This window comes from Oryzias latipes, chromosome 20 (genome assembly GCF_053564925.1).
Source record: "Oryzias latipes strain Hd-rR chromosome 20, Olatipes_Hd-rR_3.1".
Classification (NCBI taxonomy): Eukaryota; Metazoa; Chordata; class Actinopteri; order Beloniformes; family Adrianichthyidae; genus Oryzias; species Oryzias latipes.
The window spans coordinates 24141743-24168382 of NC_136256.1; the positions used below are offsets into that span (position 1 = coordinate 24141743).

At 38.2% G+C, this 26640-nt stretch overlaps 1 protein-coding gene across 1 annotated transcript in view; it reads left to right on the forward strand.

The window, feature by feature from the left end:
* malrd1 (MAM and LDL receptor class A domain containing 1) overlaps positions 1 to 24162 on the forward strand; it is a 47749-nt gene extending 23587 nt beyond the window's left edge. The window contains exons 19-33 of the mRNA XM_011488998.4: positions 772 to 1017; positions 1672 to 1829; positions 6681 to 6861; positions 8630 to 8758; positions 8840 to 9001; positions 11198 to 11355; positions 11541 to 11742; positions 12186 to 12464; positions 14665 to 14790; positions 17776 to 17842; positions 20925 to 21016; positions 21118 to 21214; positions 21306 to 21366; positions 23111 to 23218; positions 23303 to 24162. Coding sequence (XP_011487300.1) covers positions 772 to 1017; positions 1672 to 1829; positions 6681 to 6861; positions 8630 to 8758; positions 8840 to 9001; positions 11198 to 11355; positions 11541 to 11742; positions 12186 to 12464; positions 14665 to 14790; positions 17776 to 17842; positions 20925 to 21016; positions 21118 to 21214; positions 21306 to 21366; positions 23111 to 23218; positions 23303 to 23401 — 2165 coding nt within the window. The 3' untranslated portion in view covers positions 23402 to 24162. The remainder of the gene's footprint in view (positions 1 to 771; positions 1018 to 1671; positions 1830 to 6680; positions 6862 to 8629; positions 8759 to 8839; positions 9002 to 11197; positions 11356 to 11540; positions 11743 to 12185; positions 12465 to 14664; positions 14791 to 17775; positions 17843 to 20924; positions 21017 to 21117; positions 21215 to 21305; positions 21367 to 23110; positions 23219 to 23302) is intronic.
* The last annotated feature ends 2478 nt before the right edge of the window (positions 24163 to 26640 follow it).

Here is a 26640-nt window from a genome sequence, read left to right on the forward strand (position 1 = left end):
GTCTCAAGTCTTTACTTGTGAGATTTAAGTGCAACTCAAATTTTAATCTTAAATTTCAAGTTCCCATTTCTGGTGCATGGTCAGTAATGTGTTATTTCGTCCCAAAAAATGCACAGAAAAAAACTTCCAAGTCACCTAACAACAGCTAATTTAATTTTTTTTTTATGTTTTAAACTGCATTTATACATTTTTATTTGGGGAAATAGAAAACCTAAATTATTTTTTGATCAGAATTTGTTCAGAAAATGACAAATCTCTTGTTCTTCAAAGTTTGTAGGTCAATAAGGAGCAGCAGCAAAGCCAAATCGTCTGTTTGTCCTTGTTTTTTGACTTTATGCAAAACAGGAACATACAGCACAGGAGCTTTTCAGCTTCACATTTGGCATAGAAGCAACATCATTAGAATACTTTTCCGGCCACACATACCGTAATGTTAAATTAATCTTTCATAGTGTCATCTCTCATATGTCAAATTTCTGCCCCCGAGGTCCATCTTTCTCTTGAGTAAATTGCTGGTAATGCAGAAGCATGCCAGCAGTTCCAAAGGTCAACGTCCTTCAAAAGGAGATTTTGGGCTCATTTACTGCATCATGTAATGAGTCTGTCTGCAATAGTGCTCTCAGTCTTATAGACTTTCAAACTCTCCTTTGAGATATCTTTGCAGAAACTGGATCAAGTAGCCTCAGTGCTGCTAAAGAAGCAGCTCTCCTGGTGATTAAATCACACAAATGGAATTTTCCCAAATTGAGTGATATTGTCTTTCATTTCCAGGCTTTTGTCCTCCAGGCTACATTGTTTGCGAAAAAGAAGGGTGTTACACTTCAGAGCAGATTTGCGACTTCACAGAAAATTGTCCAGATGGCACAGATGAAAGGAATTGTGGGACTTCCTGCTCCTTTGAGAACGGCCGCTGTGGCTGGAAGAGCTCGCTGGCTGATAATTTCGACTGGGCGCTGGGTACCGGATCTGTCCAAAGCATACGGCCTCCATATGATCACACACTGATGAGTGAAAATGGTACGTCCTTTGCTACGCTGATGCAAAGAAAAATACTTAAACTATTGTATTCAGTTTAAACTGTAATGTTCTGTAATCTACATTATCATTAAACAAATTAGGAAGCGACATTTTTCCCATTTTCAGAAGGAAATAGCAGAAAAAACAAAAAACTATTAAGAGCTAAACTGCTGTGTTTGCACTCTGCAGTGTTTAATTCAGGGTTTGGACAAAATCAATGAGCTTTTTCACAGCGAGTGAATGTGCAGCACCTGAGAACTTGGGTGATGCAGGCATGACATTCCATTATGCAAGGTTGGTGGTAAAATGCCATATGCAAACACACAAATGTAAGTTTCCTTACAAAAGACTTCTGAGAGAAAGGCAGTCAAAAGTTAACTAAAGAAATGAATGCATGTAGTCAAGTGTTAGAAAAATCAAAATCATCTAAGATTTCAAATTAGGCAGTTTTTAAAGGAAACAAATAAATATTATGAATTAAAACATTTAGCTTTAAATGTCTTCTTAAATTTAACTCCTTCAGACAAATGGCAAAGATCAAAAGATGGATGTGTGCTTACCTCCTTTTCAAACCAATGTTCTCATGCTCTTATGATGGATTGTCTTTATCCGTAAATAAATAAACATATAAAGGTTCTTATTTACCTCTTTCAGGACATTTCCTCTATCTGGAGGCAACACCAGTGGGCCTCAAAGGTGATAAAGCCCACATTAGAAGCTCAGTTTGGAAAGAATCTAGTGCCATCTGCAAACTCTCCTTTTGGTACTACATTTCCCATAAGGCCTCTGGGACCATTCGGTTGCTAATCAAGGTAAAACCTCTCTAATCATTTTAATTTGATGTCCTGCCATTTTTATGATGTTCACTTGAACCCTGGGGATCTCAGCATATCAGCTAGTGTTTTTATCTATGAATCTGAATCTATGGTGGTGAATTCATAGGAAAATGTAGGGTCGACAGTTACCTGTCACCCACAGCAACTGTGCTTCTTCCAGCTGTCAGAAAGATTTGTATTGGTTAGGCATCTAGTAAATGTAAGCTTGTTGCTGAATGCAAAGTTTAAAACCTTTATATTCTACCTTGTAGCCAGGTGTTCTCACATCACGATTCGACTTTAACCATTTTCACTAAAGGTCAGCATGCAGGCTTTGAACCATCCCTACTGGTAATGTGTGGCACAGTAGAGCAGGACATTACCTGCGTCCTTGAGTGCTGCGGAAACAGACTTGAAAACGGGTCAGAAAGGATCAAACGAGTCTTTGAAAGGTGTTTTTTTTTATTCGTCAGACTTCAGGACTAAATGCAGTGTCTTTCAAAATGAAACATGATTGATTGTTGTAAAAGGAAAGATACGATGGTATTTTCAAAACATGATGATTTAGTATTCTGTGCAAGATTTTGAATGAAAGTGACCTAATGGTTTTGGAGTCTTAACATTTAGCTGATTTTATTTTGAAAAATATACAGCACATTCGAGAGAGAAAAAAAGCCAGTTTCCCCTTTTTTATTTCCTTTTTGTCCCCTCAACAGGAAATTAGAAAGCATCATTATACCCAGAATACCTTTGAAAACATGGGATGAAACTCTAAAAAAGATTAAAACTGCTTGTAATACCACAGAGCTACTCTAGCACAACACTATTCTAGAAAGCTACTTTGATAAAAGTCCCTTTGTATCCAAAGCCGTGTATAAACATTATATTAAGGCAGCAAATCATTTTCCCTCAGAAACACAAGTTCAGAGATGATCGTTCTTGGCTCTTCATCCAAGCGTGCGATTATGAGATTCGGAGAAAAATCAATAACTGAGTGCTGTTATGTGCTGTTACAGCATCTCACTACACAGGGCTTATGTTAAGAGTGCATGACCTGGCAGGTTCAAAGGCATTAGCACTTAGAGATTATTGTTTTAAGCTGGTTTTTACAACTTCATAATAGTTGATGGTCACATATTTGTTTATCCTGACTACTGTATTAAGAAGACACAAGATTTACAACCATTGTAAACACTTCTATGATGTTTAGGCATGATGCATGCAGTGGTGGAATCAATACAAATTTAAAGAAAAATTATGCAAAAAGGGGATTGATAATATCTATGAAGAAAGGAGGATGTTTACCTTCCTACAAATTCATAAAAAGTTGATTTATCGGTTATTTGAGGCATCTGGCCCAAATATACACATGTAAATCTTAAACCACATATATCAGTCTAAAATGATTAATTAGTAAATAAAAATATAGAAGGCTTGGGCTTGCATATCTTGAAAAAAATTTGAAAGAAAGCCTAAAATATTAGTGGAGCAGAAACATATGGAAGTTCTCCTACTTAAAAAGATGAGAAAGGTCTGAAATTTTCACCATGGCCTCAACTATAAAAGACAAAAAAAGAAAAAAATCCAGAAAATCCTATTGTCTCTTTTTTTAAAGAATTTATTGGTAAATTATGATGGAAAATAAGTATTTGGTCAACAACAAAAGTTCAACTCAATACTCTGATGTATGCCCTTTGTTGGCAATGACAGCAGTCAAACATTTTCTGTAAGCCTTCACAGGGTTTTAACTGACTGTTGCTGGTATTTTGGCCCATTTCTCCATGCAGATCTCCTCTAGAGCAGTGATGTTTGGAGGGGGGGGGGGGGGGTCAACTCCCTCCAAACGTTTTCTATGGGGTTGAGATCTGGAGACTGGCTTGGTCTTGGTCATTATGAAGTGTGAAGTGTGATTATTATTATTTATTATTATTATTATTATTATTATTATCACTATTTAAGGTTGTGGACAGGTTTCTTTTATATACATAACCAGTTCAAACAGGTTCCATTAATACAAGAAGAAGTTACAGGTCTGTGATAGCCAGAAATGTTACTTATTTATAGGTGACCAAATATTCTTTTGCAACATAATTTACATATAAATTCTTTAAAAATCAGACAATGTTGCATAATTGGTGGTTCACTAAATACTGCCCCACTGTATGTCAGTATACTTTTCATGGTCTGTTTAACTGTACTGTTATTTCCCAGATTTGATGTGACAAAGCTGCACTAGATCTTTTTTTAACACATCAAAAACATAGTTCTGTCACAGAAAAACAAAGTTATCCTTTACTGTAGTTATGTTTGAAATAAGAAAAGCAGATTTCCAAAAGAGGCAAAAAGAGTCAGCTGATAAGAAGCTTGTAAGACTATTACTACTTCAGTAAAATTAAAAATCCATGAATATAAATTGGATTTCAGTTTGACAGCACATTCAATATGTGGTTAAATGTTTGGGTCCAATGAAAAATGCATTTTATTTTAACTGCAAATTTGCTTTTTTTTCCTATAAGGTAATAAATGAAATTATTTTCTGTTTGCAAGTCAACAAGCCTAAGATTTAGATCTGCAGATAGTGTTATGTGAGGATGCTTTTACAGATTGAATTTTTACTCCATTACATAAACTCTGGATAAATCCTGCTGCACTGATTTCTAGTAATCTGTGTTCTAACAGTAACAAGATTATTTTAAGCCAGAGCTGCAGCAGAGGAGACTGCATGCGCCTGCGTCACCCCTAGGGTGTACTTTAATAGGCTTTCAGCAGCAGAGTAAAGTGACATTGGTTGTCCTCCAGTTTTCAGAACATTAGACAAAAATAGTTTTTACTGCAGTCCAGTCTCTGGTAACAGTCTTGTAATATCAAGTTGAGAGTGAGATTTTTTTCAAAGATGTTTTTGATATTTGTTGATACGTTCGCCTTGTTGGAGTCAATTATGACACAAAAAAGTGACACCAACAATGAGAAGTCAAAGACCTACAGGTTATCCATCCATGCATTTTCTTAACCTGGTGTGTCTCTTTCGAGATCTGAGACCCTTTATTCATTTTTGAGGGACTCTTTAGAAAAACCAGTTAACCTATGAAGCATGTTTTTGAACTGTGGGGAGGAAGCCAAAGTGCCTGGAGAAAAAAAAGCATAAGGAGAGCATGCAAACTCCACACAGAAAGGTCCCAGATGGGATTCAAACCAGGGCATCCTCGCTATCAGGCAACCACTGCACCACCGTGCAGCCCACTGCGCAAAAAACACTATACACTGTGGTTTTGCTAAATAATGAGATCATGTTCAACTGTAATTAATCTCAGCGTAATGCTTTAAACTCTAAACTTTGTTTGGGTGCTGTCATGCTGCCAGAGGATTTCCCACAATTAACCATCAGGATTTTCAAGAGTCTTTTTTAAGTTCCATCTGATCTTTCTCATGTTTTGATGAATCTGTTTAATTTAAAAGTTTGCCAGAGAGACTGGTGTTTTTGCACTTCGAGAAGTGGAATTAAAAGATTTAAAATGTATTTCAAATTGTAAAAATACTACTTAAGAATGTACTGCATGTAGCAACTTAAACAATAACCTTTATCTAATTTATTGGGAAACTGTGTCTCTTTGAAGTGTATTGTATTTTTCAGTTTGTTTCAGTCCACAGCACTTTGCGATTTCAATTCTTGGTAGTGTTTTTTTTTAATTATTGCTTTATTGAACCACTTCAATCATCCTTTGATCCATTTTCAAAGCATTCTCAGTGATTATGATCATATGATTATTGCAATTCTTAAAAGTTGTTTTCTTGAACATAGTATCAACAGAATGGCAGTAGTACATCAGAAAATCGCCTCCTAGTTGTGGGCAGGACTGTTGGTGGAGAGCAACCCCGCCCCTTCTTCTCCTGGTTACTGAGAGCTCTCTGTTCACATGCTCTACCACTGGCTTACAGCCCCATTACTGGTCCAACAAAAACGGCAAGCAATATTGGAGCTATCCAGCTGCACAGTTTTGAGCCAGATTCCATCTGGAATGAGGAAAACTTAAGATGTTCATGGATCTATTTGTCTTCAAGTGGATACATCAGAATGGAACGAAGCAGTGAGCATGTGACCCACCCAGCTTTCTTTCTGCATAACAAATGCCATATTTTTAAAATGAGCCTTTTTTGACAACAATTTAATTAAAAAATGTGTCATTTTTAGCTTAATTTTCTTACAGAATGCCCTCCATCATCAGAAAAATGCCACAAGATCATGTTAAAAACACATTTTTCATTAGAATAGTTATTTAAATGTTATTTCTGTTATTTCCCTTTGGCTATCTCTAGTGCAGTTCTTCCAGGATAATTGTGGTGACAATGAAGTGATATAAAATATCAGGTGACACTGCTGGCTCATTGAGTAAAAAGTCCACAAAGCTCCTTTCAGAGCTATTTGCTGCTTTTAAACTTTATTAGTGATGATTAAGTGCCTGGAAAATGCCATGGGAAAGGCAAAGTGGATCTCAAGAGGAATACACTGGGGTTTGTCTTCTAATACGTTCCATATGTAGCATGAGAGATATCCATTACCATAACTCAAAAAGAACAGTCTGTAAAGCAGGTCTCCAGGCAGGGAACTTATTACTAGCATGTTATGCTAATGAGAGTTTAATGATCTCCTCTCTTGTGGAATTCAACCAACCTTTTCCGGCAGCAGAACTCGGTTTCCATCAATGTTTGTTGAAGCTGCATTTTGTTGACACGAATCAAGATGTGAAAAAGCTAATTTTTTGACAGTGATTTCTGCTGCAGCTTTGAATGCACTTCCAAGTATGTTAAGTGAAAACACATGGTTGCCTTTTTGGCTTCTCGTCTCTGCAGACAGAGAATGACTTAACGGAGGTGTGGAACAAAACGGGACATCAGGGGAACGAGTGGAACCATGTCGAGGTCCCTCTGAGGAAACTGAGGAACTTTGAGGTGATATTTGAGGGGATCCGGTCGAGGGATGTAAGCGGCGGAGCTGCATTAGATGACCTGGAGTTCATTGACTGTGCTCCAAGTAGGTCACATACAGAGATATTACACACAGGTTGACCTCTCACCTTTCACCCCAGTGAGAAATCATATGGGTGCTGCTGCTGTGTGTTGTGCTTCTTCTGTTTTTACTCGTTGTATCTGAATGGTGACAAAAAGTTACATTTAAAACTGAATCCTCAAACGGTTACTATTGAAATAATAAATAAAATGGAAAAGATGGGTGTTGAAATGGCATTATGCAAAATGGAGTGGGGCAATCTTTGCACCTGACAGAATCATCATTGGCTAGAATTCAGTGAACCTCTGTTCATAAATGATTAATTATGTCTGCCCTGATAAAATGCAAATCTACCCCGTGGCTTCTTTCATTTTAGTTTAAAAGTCAGAAAAGGCATATATTCACATTTTAAACTTTAAGTTTGAAAGGTTGATGCCTTTTTTCTATTTTCTTATTTTATTCAGTTTTTAATCCAACAGCCGTCACCACTCTAAGCAATAAAAAAAAACATTGTTTTTATTAGGTTTGAAACAAAAATAGACAGACAATGATTTAACAGTGTGCAGTTTCCATTGCGATTGATAATTTTAATTTTTTTTGATTGATTGATTGATTTATTATCCACTAATCGTCTGAATTTATGCTTAATTGCTGCATTACGACTAGTTGGCACCTTTAGAATTTGTTCAACCCTTAGTAGTCCACAGCCTTTTTGAGAGTTTTTCTACTTTAAATGTTGCTCTAATGATCTAGTTTAAAACAGTTTTTTGTGGCAATGTTTGATCTCCATCTTTTTATTGAAACCCCAGCTTTTTTATTTTACTTATTATGTTATGTTACACAGTAATTACTTAACAAACCTGAAACTGTGGAAAAAAATAAATTCTAAGTAGAAAATGTGGTCATATGTTTATGCAAAAAGGTTAAGGTTAAAGTTTTATAGCAACAATAAAATGAGTAAATCCAAAAACAAAACAAAGACAAGATCAAAGGATGGAAAAAATAACAACTAAACATTGATTACGGTAAGCCATACACAGTTCCTAGAATTTATTCCAAGGTATGTGAAAATCATGTGTCATAACTCCTATGTTTGTAGTGGCAAATCAAAAAACCTTTTTGAAACCTTCAGGTTAAGTTTCATAGTTAAATGCTAATATCAGGTCATAGGAAAAAAGCAATCTGACTGGCAAATGCACCATTGAATGCAGTAACTACTATGGGTTAATAGTCCAATGACTATTCTAATTCTTCATTCTAAAGAACCAATTCATTAAATCTTCGTGAATTCCAGCATATTTAAAAACAAATGAAAATTGTAACCTGGGTTTAGCATAAAAACCTGGATAAAATACAGACATCTCTTTCTTACTTTCCTCAATCCTTCTTCTATCAAAGTAATGATCTTCACAGGCAAAGATGATTTTTCAGTGAAATTATTTCCTGGTCTTTCCATCTGATAGTTCGGGGTAGGAAATGGATTCTGTCACTGGAAAACTCTCCCTTCACAGACTCACAGACCTGAAGGCAGAGACAGCATTTCTGCAGGATGACACCGTCTGACAGATGATGTTTCATGTCCATGTTCTCAACATATGCTATAAATTAAACAGGACCTGGCATTGGGCTAAACATGTGTAAAGTGTCCCTGTTCTGCTGAGGCTGTTTCCTTCACAATCACACAAATATAAACACGGTTACAGAGGAAGACATAAACACTGAACTACAGGTGGAAAAGGAGACACAAAAACTGAAAACATATAAAGCAGCTATGTTGTGCTTATATTTATAGGGGCTGGTAAACCAATTAGTTGTCCTGCAGTCACAGACTTCATCTGCCAAAGCGGCCATTGCATCGAGTCTCACCTGGTGTGCGACAACAAGCCTGACTGCGCTGATCAATCTGATGAAATGAACTGTGGTGAGGGGAAAAAAATTATATATATATAAATATATATTAATGAAGTACTTAATAGATAAATGTGGATTTTTATTTCTATAGGTCACATTTATGACTTACCAGGTGCTTGTGATTTCAACATGGAAGAGGTTGAGTGGGAGGAGAGGTGTCAGCTCTTTCAGGATGCTGATGATGATTTTGATTGGAGGATCAGTCAGAGAACGGAAACTCCAGGAGCTGGACCACAGACTGACCACAGTGCAGGTTTGTTGCTGTTTCATCCAAAGTTTTAAGTTTTTTTTGTTTGTTTGTTTTTTGACATTGTCAGTATATTCATCTTTGGAAGAAACAAGTACAGTCTGCATCGTGAAAACAGAAAAATAATGAAAAACAGCCAGCTACTGCATCTGTCAGAAAATTGTCATGCCTTTTTATTGTCCTGCCGGGACCTTCCAGTTGCTTTGTGGTAATCAGTCACTAAAAGGCTAATGATTCAATACCTTAAAGATACCAATTAGTAGAAGTGTCTCACTGGGCAAACCACTAAACCCTTTAGTGTCCTCAGTGTGCAAATTTACAGAGTTCACATTAAAAGAAAAAATAATAATTTTCCAGTGTTTTTTTTCCTTATATACATTAAAAATGTGTTTTGTAAAGTTTTAATTGATTAACTAAAGGATTAAAGAATGAAAAAAATCTGCAGACTTCAAAAAATGCGCATTGCAACTTTTGTGCTAATTTGACAAAAAAAAAGTATGGTAGACTAAAAATAAAGATATTAAAAATAGTACCAACGTTATTTATTGTTGTCAAATTGGTGAGATTTTTTGAATTTTAGAAGACTTCTTCAGGTCATTTTCCTTTCATATATGAATTGTGGATTTATTTTTACACTTAAACATTAAATCTGATTATTTTTGCTGGTTACTTTGGCACCATTCTTTCTTATAATCAAGTTTTGGGCTACTTGATTCTCATGAGATTAACAAATACACAGCAGGGTGTCCTACATACTGAAACCAAACTTAGAGCATTGCTTTACAAATGTATGCTCCAAAAAAGTAATATTCCTACAGTATGGTGCAGAACATAATCAATGTCTTGTGTCTTTCAAGTGTCAACGGACATTTGTGTTTTTTCACAGCAATCTGCAAATTAGCTTTGGTTGTGGCGTTTAATGCACAGATTCCTTTCATGTTTTTTTTTAATTAAAATGAGAAATAGAGATTTCAACCAATAATCTCTCAAAACTAAGAAGAAACCGCTTCAGGTTTAAGCTCACTGACAGCTCATTGCGGTGCCTTTGTAGTTGCAGCTTGACAGCTGGGAAACAGTTGTGAAAGGGGGGTTAATAAAACATACTGATGAACGTCAGTTCAAGTCAGACTGAGCTTAGCATCAAATGTAAATGAGATTTTTTTATATATATATACGTGTGTGTGTGTGTGTGTGTGTGTGTAATCAAACAGTGCACTGCTCAAAATAATTACTTATTTGCTTATGCTGCATGTCCATTATGGAGACTGACTTCTAGGCTCTCTCTTCTTTAGCTTTTCTTTATCATTTCTCTTTTATTTGTGTTTGTTGTTGATGATACTGTTATTATGTGGCTTATATTATTATTTTATTGCATATGTGGGGATGGTGTTTTTGCGTTCTTGTTTGTTTGTGTACATGACATTGAGCTGTTCTTTTTTCATGAAAGGTGCTTTAGAAATAAAATTAATTTGAATTTGAATTTAATTCAAATTTGATTGAAACAAAACAAAATCCTTCTTGTAGGATTTCTAACCGTTCCTGTGTCCTAACACTTTGGAGAAAAGTAGTTTTTCAAGGGTGTAAAAAACATTACTCTTGTGAGATGTTACTTTAATTGCTCCTAAGTCAGTGCTTTCAGCTCTTGTCGGCCAGTTGAGTTTATCGATCGAAGAGATAAATATGGCTGTTTGGTAGAGGGCAGGGCTTATGATCTTACAACAGAGCTAATCAATAACCCAGATTCAATGCAGACTAAAATAGTCTAATGATTCTGCAGCACAAACTGTCTATAGGTCAGAGCATCAGAATGAAAAGACTGCATCTGTGCACCGTTAGTCTTATAAAGACAGCGAGTCAAAGAATCTGGTGTCACCGATGCATGCGGTGGATTGTAATGGACCTAAATCCCCCTTAAATCATGTGGAAGACTTCCTTTTGGCTTTGCAGAGATCCTGTCTTGTGTCCAAGTCTAGACAAATTGAAAAAGCTCTGCAGCTTTTGGATGTAGGTTTGAACATTTCTCAGTAGCCAAATTCACTCCAAGCATTTTCTATATTGGTAGCAACAGAGGAAAGTTATTGGATTTCGTTCCCGCTCTAAAGCTGAAATTGGATGCCTGTGCCCTGAATTACTTTTGTTCATCATCAATCTTTGCAATAAGTAAGTTGTTGCACTAATGTGCTGCATTTTTTCTCTCTATAGAAGGGGCTGGGAGTTTCTTGTACATACACTCAGCCCCCCAGAGAGAGGGAGACATTGCCAAGGTGACAACAAGGAATCGGTTTCCTGCCAGTATTGGTGTTTGCCATGTGCGCTTCTGGTACTTCATGCATGGCTCTGACAAGATGGGAACACTGAAGGTCACCCAAAATCAGTTATACCCTTCACACCTTTTAATCACACAGCAAACACCTGATGTTTATTTATTTTTTGTTATCTGTGGTCATATTTTCAGTTTGAAGGACTTTGTGATGTATTTCATCTCAAATGTTGTGTTTGAGATGAAATACATTTCTAACATCAAGATGTTGGTTAATCTCATCAGGTCTACACTGCAGGACCCAGTGGAACACCTTTACTGATGTGGGCAGCCACTGGAAACCATGGCAACCAGTGGAAATATGCTAATGTCATCCTGTCCAACACGGCACCTTTCAGAGTAACCTTTCAGGCAGAGGTGGGTGGGGACATGTGGACAGACATTGCCCTGGATGACATCTCATACACTTCAGAGTGTGTGGTTGCAGGTAAGTGGGGTCTTTGTACCTTCCTTCCTTTTAATTTTCCTGGCTTTCAACTATTCCAATGTCACATTTTCTTTGCTGTGCTTCAGTCGTTCTGATCCTTTCCATTTCCAAACACTATGGGCCCCTGGGGAAAGGTGTAGTGAGTTAATGGAGCTTGTTGCCCTGTAGGTCTAAATAAATTCCTTGCGGAGACTGGCTCAATGTGGAGAAACAGATCTGGGGGGGGGGGGGGGGGGGGGTAATAGGGAAGAAAAGCAATTACGTTGTATTGTGTTGCTTCCTTTCCTTTATCTTCTTTTCATCCCTTTACTTCTTTGTCGGAAATTCTTGAGGGGCAGAACTCAGAAAAACAATTTCTCTCCTAAAATATTATTGAAGCTTTCTCATAGAAGGTCGTTATTGATAGAATTTGGCTTTACATTTTTATCCGTTTGCATCTTTAGGTCCAGTTACTCCACAACCTCTGACCTGCGCTGTGGATCAGTTCCAGTGTACACACTCTTTTCAGTGTATCTCAGAGAGCTGGTGGTGTGACGGAGAACCCGACTGTATGGATCACTCTGATGAAGAGCACTGCCCCACAGTGGTACCTGGAACTCTTCCTCCTCAGGGTGACTGCCCCCCTGGGCATTATCAATGTTCAAACAATCTCTGCATCCCTTCCATCCTGCGCTGTGATGGCGTGCTGGATTGTCCTAATGGAGAGGATGAGCATCTCTGCCGTAAGTACACTTTGGTGCAGAGAGGAATGTCTTAATGTAGGGAATGTTGTTGTCTTTCAAGCGTGTGTAAAATTATATTTAAGATATTGCTAAATAAAAGTGATTCAGCGAAACAAAAACAAAAAATTCTAGAGAAATTTTTGAAACAAAAAAATTATTTTTGGATCATATGCTGACCTTACAGTCATTTTTTAAAATGTTTCCACGTGTCATTTCTAATCCAAAGAATTGCTTTAGTCAGAATGATGGTCAGTCTTACTCTTCATCCTTCCCACATCATGAACAAGAACCCAAATTACTTAAGCTCCTCCACTTGGGGCAGAAGTTCTCCACCCATCCAGAGAGGGAAAACCACCTTTTTCCAGTCAAAAACCATGTCTTGGAGAAGCTGATTCTAATTCCAGACTCTAGACTCTAAACTGCCTAAGTACACACTGATGGTCCAGGCTTGATGAAGCCAACAGAACTACATCATCTGCAAAAAAGAGAAGTAAAATCCTACAGCCCCCAACTGAACTCTATGGTCTGTTGCTGCCCTGAGAAACCCTATCTATAAAAATCAAGAACAGAATCAGTGACAAAGAACCAAAGAACACCCTCACCAGTTAACCTTCTGCTGATGATCATACCCAAAATCTGGTTGCTCTGGTTGTACAGAGGCTGCACAATTTTAGTAGGGGGCCTCAAACCCCATATTTGCAGGGCGCCTCCCACAGAACACAGCGAGGGACAAGATCAAACTTTTTCTCCAAAGAAAAAAACAAGTGGATTGGATGAGAGAGCCCGATGAATGTGATCCCCTTGTAGTTTCACCCCGTTGGCAGTTATCCCGAAGATCTGTCAAGAAGAATTGTCCAAAAACATGGTCTAGAGACTACCACGTCCACTTTGTGATGCCACAAAGCTATGTCACCCAAGGCAGCCACACAACACTCAGACTACCAATTCTCCAGGCGGACATCATCCACCCATCCCAGACTTGAGTTTTTTCCCCCACTGAATTTTTAGTTCATGACCGTAAAGCTACGCACACACTGGGCACGAACACGGAAAACAGGCATTCTTGGAAATGCTTTTAGCATGGTGTTCACGCTGGACTGTTGCTACCCAGTACTGGCACACGTTCTCAAAGAGGCTCGGTGCGAAAAGTCAAAGTACTGCAAATCATGCCAATTTTGCTCCAGCCTTTTTCTTTCACAGCTTTATTTTGGGAAATTACTATTTTCTCCTTAATGATCAATTTTCAAATGGTTGGCACTTCCGTGTTTTGATGCCATCCATAAGTCACAAAGTCCAAGTCCGAGTCCCTGATTGGTCAAAGTTCAATCTGGTTTAACTTTCAACGCGCATTCAGTGGGCCTGTGTTTTGTACGTAGAGCCTGAAAATGTACTTAAAAACTTGAGTAGCAAGACATGAATGCAAGAGTTTTGAACGCAGAAGCCCAAAACCCACATATAGGCACATTTACATTAACTTTTTATTGGAAGTTGTCACGTGAACACTCGTCTCCGAGTGTACATGTTATACACTATGTGTACACTATTGTATACTATGTGTACATAGTATAAAGAAAGGGTAAGATTCTGGATATACTGTAAGTGGCTGAAATGAAATTTCTCAGAAGTGTTACTGGGTGCTCCCTCTCACCTATATATTCTCATAAAATACATCACATCCTTTAAGAACTAGGAACAATAATAAGTAAAAGTATATTAAAAATGCAAAAGACTTTTTCCGCAGGCCTGTAGAGTTTATCCAGGAATGAACTTAGCTATTAGTTTGATGGTTAATTCAGTTTCCATTTCTAACATCTTGTTCTAATTTCCTCCAGTGTTACTCCAGAGCCACATTCCTGTCTGACTTGGAGCTCTTTATTACATTCATGTTTCAGGGCTTTTGAAGCTTTAAAGCTGCTTTTATTAATTTTACAACCTAACTGTATTTGTGTTGTTTTCATTCTAGTCAGCATAAAAAAATAAATAAAATAAAATTGCCTCCCTTTCAGTTCTTAATTGAAACCAGGAATGAAATTGCCAGCGTCTGCATAAATAACCTGAATTCTGATGAGTCATGTTTGACAGGGTAATGTTGAAGAACTAAAAGACAGGCTGTTGTTAGATACCTTTTAAACTCTTTGATTTGATGCTAATGTTAGATTTAGTATTCAGCCTTCTTTGTGTTTCATTTTCTTTTTACCAGCCCTGCTGAAGTGCGAGCTGGAAGAACTGGTGTGTGAAAGCTCCCCTGGTTGTATCCCACTTTTAAAGCGATGTGATGGCTTTGCCAACTGTCTGCCGTTCCATTCGGATGAATCCAGCTGCTATGGTAACATATCTCTACTTACTTACATGCTAACTACTTTGTATTTCATAATTTTCTGACTGAATGCTCGTTGCATCTTAATCACATTGGCTCCTCTAATCGGTGCAGGATGAAGGTAAAAATGACAAGATTTCACCTTTAAAGTGGAATTTCCATTTCCATATGTGGCTCCAGGATTAACTTAGCACCAATTTTTCACAAATCTTTTTGTGAATGCATCTAATTAGGGCTGTATGGATTTCAGGTGTAATTTTGTGGTGTGCCTTAGTCTCTGTCTCTTCTCCCTCAAATGCTCTGGGGATGTCAGTCAGTTCTGATTTAGGTGCTGCCAGACTCCACTCATCTCTGCTCATTTCCAGCCTGCAGTGAACACAGGCTCTCCTGACATGTTGAAGTCTGGCTGTTTAGTCTTCAAATCACACCTCCCAGGGTAGTGCAGGTTTCCAAAACTCCGTCCATTAAACTCTCCACTTGGCCTGCATTGGCTGCCAAGCCACAGCCACTAAACCAAGGATGTGACACAGTATCAGTGTTTCAAAATATTTTATGCTACAAGCAACCAGGATACTCGCTAACATGATGAGTCTATAGCAAGTGACAGGGGATGTACTGTAGAGCAGATACTTTGACGTGAGTACATTTAGAGTGCAAGAAATGTATATTTATATCCATCAGGTATGCTGCAGCAAGTCACTGGGCTGGGACATGAAAGTGTTGCATTAAAATGTATCACTATATTACACTGACTAAAAATATAAACGCAACACTTTTGTTATTGCTCCCATTTTTTATGGTATGAACTCAAAGATGTGAAACATTTTCCACATACACAAAATAACCAGTTCTCTGAAATATTGTTCACAAATCTGTTTAAATCTGTGATAGTGAGCACTTGTCCTTTGCAAAGACAATCCATCCCACCTCGCAGGTGTGCCATATCAAGATGCTGATTAGACAGCATGATTGTTGCACAGGTGTGCATTAGACTGGCCACAAGAAAAGGCCACTCTGAAATCTTCAGTTTTGTTTTATTGAGGGGGTCAGGGGACTCAGACAACCAGTCAGTGTCTGGTGTGACCACCATTTGCCTCATGAAGTGTGACACATCTTCTTCGCATAGAGTTGATCAGGTTGTCTATTGTGGCCTGCGGAATGTTGGTCCACTCTTCTTCAATGGCTGTGCAAAGTTGCTGGATATTGGCAGGAACTGGAACACGCTGTCGTATACGCCGATCCAGAGCATCCCAAACATGCTCAATGGGTGACATGTCAGGTGAGTATGCTGGCCATGCAAGAACTGGGATGTTTTCAGCTTCCAAGAATTGTGTACAGATCCTTGCAACATGGGGCTGTGCATTATCATGCTGCAACATGAGGGGATGTTGTTGGATGTACGGTACAACAATGGTGCCCCAGGATGTCGTCACGGTATCTCTGTGCATTCAAAATACCATCAATGAAATGCACCTGTGTTCTTCGCCCATAACATATGCCTGCCCATACCATAACCCCACCACCACCATGGGCTACTCAATCCACAACATTGACATCAGAAAACCGCTCACCCACACAACGCCACACACACTGTCTGCCATCTGCCCTGAACAGTGTAAACCGGGATTCATCCGTGAAGAGAACACCTCTCCAACGTGCCAGACGCCATCGCATGTGAGCATTTGCCCACTCAAGTCGGTTACGACGACGAATTGGAGTGAGGTCGACACCTCGATGAGGACCAGCCACTCTGAGACCGAGTGACTGGTCTCAGACGATCTTGGAAGTGGACATGCTGGATGTGGAGGTCTTGGGCTGGTGAGGTTACACGTGGTCTGCGGTTGTGAGGCCGGTTGGATGTGCTGCCAAATTCTCTGAAACGCCTATGGAGACGGCTTATGGTGGAGAAATGGACATTCAATTCCCTAGCAACAGCTCTGGTGGACATTCCTGCTATCAGCATGCCAATTGCACGCTCCCCTCAAAACTTGCGACATCTGTGGCATTGTGCTGTGTGATACAACTGAAGATTTCAGAGTGGCCTTTTCTTGTGGCCAGTCTAAGACACACCTGTGCAATAATCATGCTGTCTGATCAGCATCTCGATATGGCACACCTGCGAGATGGGATTGATTGTCTTGGCAAAGGAGAAGTGCTCACTATCACAGATTTAGACAGATTTGTGAACAATATTTCAGAGAACTGGTTATTTTGTGTATGTGGAAAATGTTTCACATCTTTGAGTTCATACCATAAAAAATGGGAGCAATGACAAAAGTGTTGCGTTTATATTTTTGGTCAGTGTAGATGATTTGTCAAGAATTATTTGTAAACAAAGGCAAAAAGATAGCTAGAACATATAAAATAAAACAAATGAACAGTTTTTATTGCTAAACCTAAAAAAAAAAAATCATTTTTTTTTAAATTGACATTTTAAATACACACCAACTAACAGATTTTTAGCACTGCAAAATCCGATTTTCTGTCTTGTTAGGTAGATAATCTTATCAAAATAATGTTTTAATTGTGAAATAATCTTCATGTCTTGGTGACAAAAAATTTTTTCCCCCCTAAAAACAAGAATTCTTGGTAAGACCGTTTTCGTACCTCATTTGCAGACTTCTTTGCTAATTTAAAGATAATATTTTGCAATGTGTCAGTTCATCCTACACAGCTCAATCACAGCTAAACTTTAAACTTAGACACCATTTCAAAATATGTGATTTTGAAATAACCTGTGACTTATTTTCCAACAAATGGGTCTTTGTTGCTCTGTGTTTTTTGTAAAGTTTAAAGTTTAACTGACTCAATAGATTTTTTTATTTAATTTTAAAAAATGCAGTTATAAGCTGAGATTTATTCTTTTTGACCTTCATGCTTGATTTTAATGTTGATTTGCCTTCATCTGTTTTTTCCTCTGTCATATAGCTTTTTGCAAAAGTTTTTTTACTTATTGTTTGAATTTAGGATTGTTTTGCTTGCTTTTTTCCCCAGAATGCCCTGCCAACTTTTGTCTGGGTCGTGGTTTGTGTGTTGCAGAGAAGCACGGGCCTCGTTGTAGGTAAGTTAACACAGACAAAAACATGGAAGGCACGTCGAGTTTTTTTGCATGGTACAATTCCTACATAATGGAATTCGAAGTGCTCTACAGAAAAACAACAAATTAAAAATAAAGAAAACCCATTACAGTTGTACAGCTATAATTAAATATCACTTTCAAACAAGAAACGAGATGAGTGCATCCTTGGTTTTCTGAAGCTGATCCAAAAAAGAATATTTAATCTGTACTTGAAAATGAGGGTGAGAGATGGGTATCTCGCCTGCTCTTCTCACTCTACTTGTCACTTTATCTCTCTTTGTGAGAATTCAGACACATATATCCAATCATTCCTGACCTTTTTCCTTGAAAAAGACACGCTCCCTGAACCATGTGGGAATCTGCTTACCCCCTCCAGATTAAACAGGCTGGTATCCTTCATTGGGTTTCCTTCTTAAGGATTCTCTTGGTCAATATTTAAACTTGGTCTCATGAGTCAATGGTCTTGAACAGGCTGCTGAAATATGTAGAAATAATTTGTTTAAAAGCTAAAGACACTATGACCTCTATTATACATTCTTTTTTAGCTAAGTCTTTTGGCATGACTGCAAATATAGATTTTATTGTAGATCTAAGAATGCAACAATAGGCTAAATTAAACATCTAAATAGATTCTGAATGTACCGAAAGAATATTTAAATACTCTCCTCAATCATCCTTTAATTTATTGGAAAAGCAATCCCAGTGGTCTTTTAATTATAATTATGCTGTTTCTCCGTTTTTAGCCAAAATAAAAAAAAACTGTCATTTTCTAGGACATAGTTTCTGCAGAGTGGCTGTGCCTCATCAGCAATTCACCTCTAAATTGTGGGCGGGGCTGTTGGGGCCGAGTAAGCCTTCCCTGACTTCCCAACCTTTTCCAGCTAGGCTACAGCCCCTCACACCGCTTACCTAACATTGCCGGAATGAAAAGAATGTCATGCAATTCTGGAGCTAATTCTATGGATCTAATCAAATGGAAGTAGATGCATCAGAATGGAGGGAGCTTGCCGCCTGTTGAGTTCACGACGCTGCTACAAGCTTTTTGCAATGGCATGTTTTCATCTCCTCCTGATTCACAATTATTTATGTAAAGAAATATTTAGAAACACAGTTTTGAGCTTAATATTCTTTTCAAATGTCCTCCATCATTAGAAAAAAGTCACAAGAACATTTTAAAAGATTAAAACACGACTTTCACCAATGAAAATTGAGTTTTGCTACAGGTTTTCACCAATGGAAAGGGGAAGGGGAGCGGGCAACAGTCTGGCCCAAAACTCAGAGCCAATTTTCTAATGAACAATTGCTGCTCTGCAGAAACTATGTCCTTGATTTTGGCTGTAAATTAAGATATCTTTAGTTCTAAAGATGATTGGAGTGGGACTTTTGCTCAGAAAACAGCATCTTGCCTGAAAGCTTAACTTACATTCATATCTTTATTTTTGTCTGCAGGTTGTAACCTTTGAAATAAGAACATGACTATCTGTACCTGACTTGTAGGCAGATTCTTTATTGTTTTTCCTTCCATTTCTGTGCCACAGCTTAGCCTCTCAGCTGCCGTCAGTCCAGCACAGGTTGTAAAAATAAAAGGCAATGTTTCTGCTTTTAGCACAAACACATTTTCCCTTTTTTAATAATAAAAAATGATCATACATATAACTGCTTTGTGTTACACAAATCCTAGCTCTCCCTCCCCATCAGCTCCTTCATATTTAATTTCCGTTCCCGTTAATGTCCCTGTCCAACATTCCCTTAATGCAGCGTCGCCACCACTGCCTCCTCTCATTACGCAACAAGACTTTGGCCTGGCATTCGCTGCTCGCTGTTGAATGGAGCTCCTGAAACGGTTCCAGCTCTAACAGCAGCTGTAGAACCTCCTCCATTCACGTCTCCTCTCTGCTGAGCAGAATCCCCCGGGGAAGCGAGCCAGGAACAGCTCACTGCCACAGCTAGATCGCCTCACAATGTGAACGCTGACCACTCTGAACGGTAGTGACACAATCTGGCTTTGCTCGGAGCTGCATAATAGAGGGTGTTGCTGGGAAATCAGGCTCATATTGACCAGATGTTGACTGCTGAGATTAAGCACATCAAACAAATTACTTACTACTTGTTTATTCCAAACACAGTGCCTAACAGATATCTTTCATACTAAGTGTTCAAAGTGAAATACTTCAACAGAAATTGATTTTTTCTTTGAGCTATCACTGTACATTTCATACATTACATATTCAAAAACATATATAGATATAAACATGTTCTTTTCTCAAAAGATTTCTGGATTCTCCAAATATTTGCTTTGAGAACACAAACTCCTCTTAAGCATGTCTAAAAGCATCTGTAGTTTCAGCCACACGTGTTCAAGCGGCCACTTCCAATGAAAAATCAATGCAAACGCACGTGAATGCCTGTTTCAGGCTTCTGCGTTCAAAACTCTCGATTCAAGCATTCCTACGCAAGTTTCCGTGACCGTTTTTGGGGCTTTACGTGCAAAACATGTGAACGCATGTTGAAAGTTAAACCAGGTTGTATTTTGACCAATCAGGGACTTGAATTTGGTGGGGATGGTGTCCCTTTTTATTTATGTTTGAAAATTGATCATAAAGATGAAATGAATGATTGCGGTTTGGGCTATGACTCCTTGCTTTTCTCATATCTTAATAGAACTGTGAAAGAAAAAGCCTGGAGTGAGATTCACGAGATTTACACCACTCTGTCATTTCCCACCAAGCCTCTTCCAACTGTATGGCAGACATGCGCTGGTAAACAGTAGAAAAAGAAGCGCTCTTGAACGTCTGTCAGATGCCCAGTGTGTCCGTATAGAAATATCTAAAAAAAAAGGAGATTCCATTTTTTCTAAACCATTTTCTGTTGTGAGTGAATACACATCTGCTGAGATAGTAATATGTTCCAGAGATATGATGCTTCTGTAAAGAAAAACTATAATAAAGATTTATTGGAAGGATTTACAGATGTGCATTTTGATCGATCAGAATTTTGATGATCCACAGCTAATTTCTACATCCTCTGCTGACTATACATGATTTTTCTCTTTGTCTGCCTGCAGGTGTCAGCCAGGATGGACAGGAAACCGCTGTCATGTGAAGGAGAAACCATCCCTCACCACCTCTCCACCAACAACAGAAGGCATACAGCTGGGTAATGATGAAACTCACCGCTCCTCTCCTCCCCACCCAGTTTTATTGACCTATCAGCTGAATTTAATTATCACTCTGAAATAACCACGTTTCCTTGTTTAGATTCTGTGTATGCCGGCATCGCCATCGGGCTTCTGCTCCTTTTAGCCGGAGTTGCTGTTTGCGTTCTTGCTTTTTGCAGGAAAAAATGCCACACAAAGTGAGTTGTTTTATGGCAGTTGCATGTTGTTGTTTTTTTCTGGCTGCGCTGTTGCTCACAGAATGGGTGATGATGTCTTTTTGCCACACAGAAAACACGACCCAATGGACTACGGGGTGATGAATGACCCTGGCTTTGAGCGGAGGGCAGAGGTCAGCTGACAGAAATGTCCAATCAATCAACGGCAAATACAGTTTGTGTAGCTTGGCCACACAAATTTAATTTTTTTTACTGTTTTTTTGCACACATTTATTGAGTAAGTGGATCCCACCCACATTAAACCAGGTCAAAAGGTGCTTTCTGCTAAATTAAATTTCAGATTCAAAATAATTGATTTTGCAGTCGTCTCTGCGAGTTTGTGTTTTTTTTTTCATGTCTTCTGTGGATTATTGCAAAAACAGGCTACAAAACCAAAATCAATCCTATAGAGCAAATGACATTCCCTGAGAACAATAATAATAAAAAGCTCTATGTATTGTCATACACCCTCAACAAATCACTCAATGTGAAAACATATTAACAAACCTCAATGACAATTTAAAAAAGGAAAAAGAAATTATGAAAAGGAACCTAACGTTTTAGAAATCAAAACAGCTAAAACGTATTTCCAAAACAACAATAAACAATTCCAATAAAAAGGGGGGAAAAAGAGGAAATGTTTTAGAAAACAGAAGTCGTTTCCAGAAATCAAAATGAAATTCCAAAAATAAAAATAAAAATTAGAAACCAGAGAAGGTAGTTATTGTGGGTCGTCAGTGACTGGATGATGGTTTTTGTTCACTAGGAAGTTATCTGGCAAGGAAATTCCTTCCAACAGGAGATATTTCTTATAGCTTCTGGCCACAGACACTGCAAAGTTTGGTGCTTGATTATTCAACTCTTTACCACAGTTCAGGCAAAGCATCCTTCTGCTTTCCCTTTTCTTCAAAACTTAAATGTCATCTCTTAACCCTTGTCCTATCTTAGATGACCCCACCCTGACTTTGACGTGTTCTCCCTAACATGACAAAGGTGGATAAAGGTGGAAAGATTTCATGGACACAAATCATTGAAGAAAAAAGGTTCAGAGCACTGTCTAGTGGGTCTAGATGACCCAACTCTCAACGTTAAAGTGCCTAGGATAGCACAAGGGTTAATCAGTGATGCTCCATAGCTACTTTTCCAGTTTCTTATTTTGTTTCATGTATTAACATTTCATTTTGATTTTTGGAAAAAACTTTTGTTTTTGGGTTTCTTAAATTGTGGTTTCTGGATTTTTATTTTTATTTCTAAAATGTCATGTTTTTTTTTGTTTTAAATGTTTTTTACTTTTTTATTTGTTGTTGTGGTCTTTAAAATATTTTTGCATTGAGTGATTTGTTGGTGTGATTTGCAGAGCCACCAAAGGAAACAGAATCAGAAGTGTATAACTACACAGAGCTTTTATTATTCCCAGGAAACGTCATTTGTGCTGTGACAGAGAAAGACACAGCACAGCAGATGATACAATCCAAGCTTTTTTATTTGTTTTAATGCTGTTGCATAACCATAAAACTGAATTAGTTCGAAAAAAAAAAACCTGTAGTTTTTTTTTTTTACACTTAAAAGGTCAGAGTAGTTTTATAAAATTCTACAAATCAAATCGAGGATGTAAAGTATTTCTGTATTAGTCTTGGCAGGCCGGTGCTTGTTTGCTTGTAGCTGAGGATGCAGCTATAAATAGGCAGGTGTAGGTGTGAAGTGGTCTCTCCAGCAGCTCAACCTGCACTTTAAAGCACAGAGAAAATTAGTTGATTCATATTTTCTCGAGGTTATGGAAGCAAATATAAATGTGTGAGAAGTCAATTTGATTTTAATCGTTCCTGTAGTTCATGGGCTCTCACTAATTTAAACTCGTTTAATTCTCTTCCCCTCCAGCTCCCATCGGCGGATGGAAGGCGAACCAGTTGTCCTGGCGTTAACTCGAAGATAAATTTTATTCCTGGGCTATCAATCAGCGTCTACCCCTGGAAACAGGAAAATGAGGTGAAGTGTCTGAAGTCAGGCTTTCAGCCTCTTGTCTGTGCATGGGAGAGTGGCCCAAACATTAACTGTTTTCTTTCCCAACAGGATTGGAACTGGAAGGATACAAGGATGTCTTTTTCCAATCCACTGTACAATTACTCTCTTGATGTTAATGGTGCTGACCGTAAAAGCTCAGAGGCATAAATCAATAAACATCTGATTTATTGCTGGGACATTCTCGCTGTGGAGGGTTGCATTGTTGAAATGCACAAAAGAAGTCGGTATCAGAGATCTAGCAAGTCAAGCATCAAGTCTCAAAGCTGTGGAAATTGTGTTCCCAAAAATGGTGCAGAGAGAGATTCAAGAAGATTTCTATTTTAATAAAATATAATGATTGTAAAACATATTTTTTTTTTATTTCCATCTAAATCAGAAGCTATAGTATGGGATATGGTATAGCTGTACTGATCCACAGTCCAGACCAGCTGGTAGCAGTAATATTCATCAACCAACTGATTGCCAAAAAAATGCTACAAAGAAGAATGAAGGAAATGTTCACGAAAAAGTCAAGCCAAATGGAACAATCCTCACACAAATGTCAGTAATCCTAAAAATATTATTTTAGTTTGGAGTTTGAAAGAGTGTTTTGAAATGTTTTGTTTTCCATCAAAACATTTTATTTATTTTTGTCATTGGAGTTAAATGGGAGTACAATTCCAGCCACTTTTTTTTTTTTTTAGCACAGTGAGCTGTAAAGACAATCAAAACTTTACGTCATGGAAAACAGGAATTCATTGCACCGACAGAACATTAAAAAAGCTGTTTGTGGATCTAAGGAATTGAATCAGTGCACCTGCAAAGCGACTACCATTTCCTTTATGAGAAATATGTAAAGTAAATATAGTGGACACATTTTGGTTGCACAAAAACTTCACTCTAGACTCAATAAAGTTTGCTTAAATTTCTGCAGAGTCTCCAGTGAGTCTGTATGGATTCTGGGTCACAGATTTATCAAAGGAGCACAGGATCGATATCCGTCTGAGTGGTTTCCCTTCTTTGATCACATTTGTCTTTTTCCTGCACTGAAGTAGATCCCTCCATTTGTTTTCTCTTTTAATCTAACACCGCATATTGCCGTTTTGAGCCAAACAGGAGTAATCTTTCCTTTATTTACTCATTTTGACAAAGTTGACTCAAAGTTTTATGAATTACATGATTAAAAACAACTAAAGTGACCTGAGGAATACAAGAGTAACTATATGTGAAAAAAAACACAACATTTTGAATTCATAACACCTGTTCTTTTACCGTAGAGCAATTATTTTATCAGTTGTTCCACCATCTAAACATAAACAAAGCCGCCTTCCATTTGCCCTGTCCAGCTTTCACGCTCTCCTATGATCCCCCCCTGATGGAAAAAATATGCAGCTGCGTGTTTTTTGTTCAAGAAAAACTCTGGAAGGTTCGTCATTTGAGCAGTTGAATGGAGCAGCCTTTGTGCAGTTGGTGAGGCAACGTTAGTCAGCTGTTTCTCCTCTAGAGGTATTGTGGCAGTTTTGCTAATCACCTAGCAGAATCCATCTAAAAGGTCACTGCTTTGTTTGTTTACCGATTCTGGAAAAATACACTTGTTCTGTCAAAATGTCAGAATAAAAAAATTACCCTTGTAGCCTGAACATCCTGAAAACTCTCATAGTTATGAGTTTTTAAATCCACTCCTGCTGTTAAATCTATGTGCGATAATACACATGACTGTTAATAGGGATGGTTCAGTGGGACCCAAGACACTACCTTTCCTTATTTAATTTAAATATTGACTGGCTTCATGCTTGGCTGTATTTTACCTTCAGGTGGTTGATTAAGCTGCAGTAAAAAGCACAATAAAGTCAATGCATCATCACATTTTGCAAAACATCCAATCCAGCCACCCCTATGCTGCCGTCCCACGTGCCATCCCCCATGTGGCGTCTGGATGGCTGTGTGTCTGCAGTTGTAACTGCATGAGATACAAACATTTTTGTGCATAACCTGTAATTTTTTTTAAACAGTTTTTTTTTTTTCGCTTTAATTTGAGAAATTACAAATGACTCGATTGTGGCTGACATAAGAATGCACAAAGCCAAAGATGGAGGTGCAGGTCACTCCACGATGTCTGTTGGTGCTCCACAAGGAGAACATGCAAACAAGTGTGTATGAACATGACATGAAAGAAAACATACTATGATTAATTCTTCCTAAATAAACCTGAAAGCTGCTTTTTTTTTACAGTTTGTTTATGCCAGGGGCTAGGCTGTTCAGCCCTTTCTATAATTCAGATTCAAAAGCAGTAGAACAAACAAGCTTTTGAGGTCTCATTAAAGCTGTTTCAAGGTGGGATAATGAGCAAAGCTTTAATGGAAAAACCAAGACAGAGTGCACCCTTTTCTCCTCAGTTTTTCAGTGCCCAACTGCCAGACGGTCTCTTTGTTCTGTATTTATTAGGTGACTCTGCACTATAAATGCCACAGTGACACAACTTTGGGCATTAGGAAAGTTCCACTCACCAATGCCATACTGAAGACCTTGATGTTGCTGGAATTATGTTTGGTTACGATGTCTCACACAATTTGATGTTCTTTGAATTCACTTCAGGGAGGCTGTGTGGTCAGCATCCAAGCTAAGGTTCACAGCACCTGTAACTGAATGCATGATGTCACACGGCAAGAGCATAGAAAAAGGCTCAGTGAAATGTTGCAGCGGGGTGCTCCGGGACGTCTATCATCAAACAGGAAGATCTGCACTCCTGCTCGCTGGTGTGCATGAGAGCGCCGCTCTCTCTCTACAGATGTGATGGTTATCCCTTGTGCTATCCTATGACCCCACCCTTACGTTGACGTGTTATCCCTACCATGACAAAAGTGGATAAAGGTGAAGAGGACTTCATGTAATCCATGGACACCAGTGAAGATCACAAATCATTGAAGAAAAAAGGTTCAGCGCACTGTCTAGTGGGGTCCAAATGACCCAACTCCCAATGGTAAAGTGCCTAGGATAGCACAAGGGTTACACTGCCCGGGTTGGAGATTTATCCCATAACAGCGTGGGCATAATTCAGCAGTAACAGCTTTTTATGAGGAAATGCACGACCAAAGCAATATGCCAAGTCATTCTGAGGGAGTGAGAAACTTCATGTTTGCTTTGCAGACAAGATCAAATCGGAATATCTCTGCAAAAATAAGTGACAATGAAGACATTTATTAACTTTCTTTATTCCCTATTCTCTTTTTTTGAATGTGGTATTTTGTGATTGTTTTCTGTTTTGTCCTCAATAAAGCTTCTCACTGTCACTAGTTAATTTTTTCATTATGATTAAATAGTAAGGCATTTTTTAAATGTGTTTTTACCTTTATTTTATATAAATGTATTACCGGTACCTTTTTGCCATAAAAAGTTTATTCAAGGCA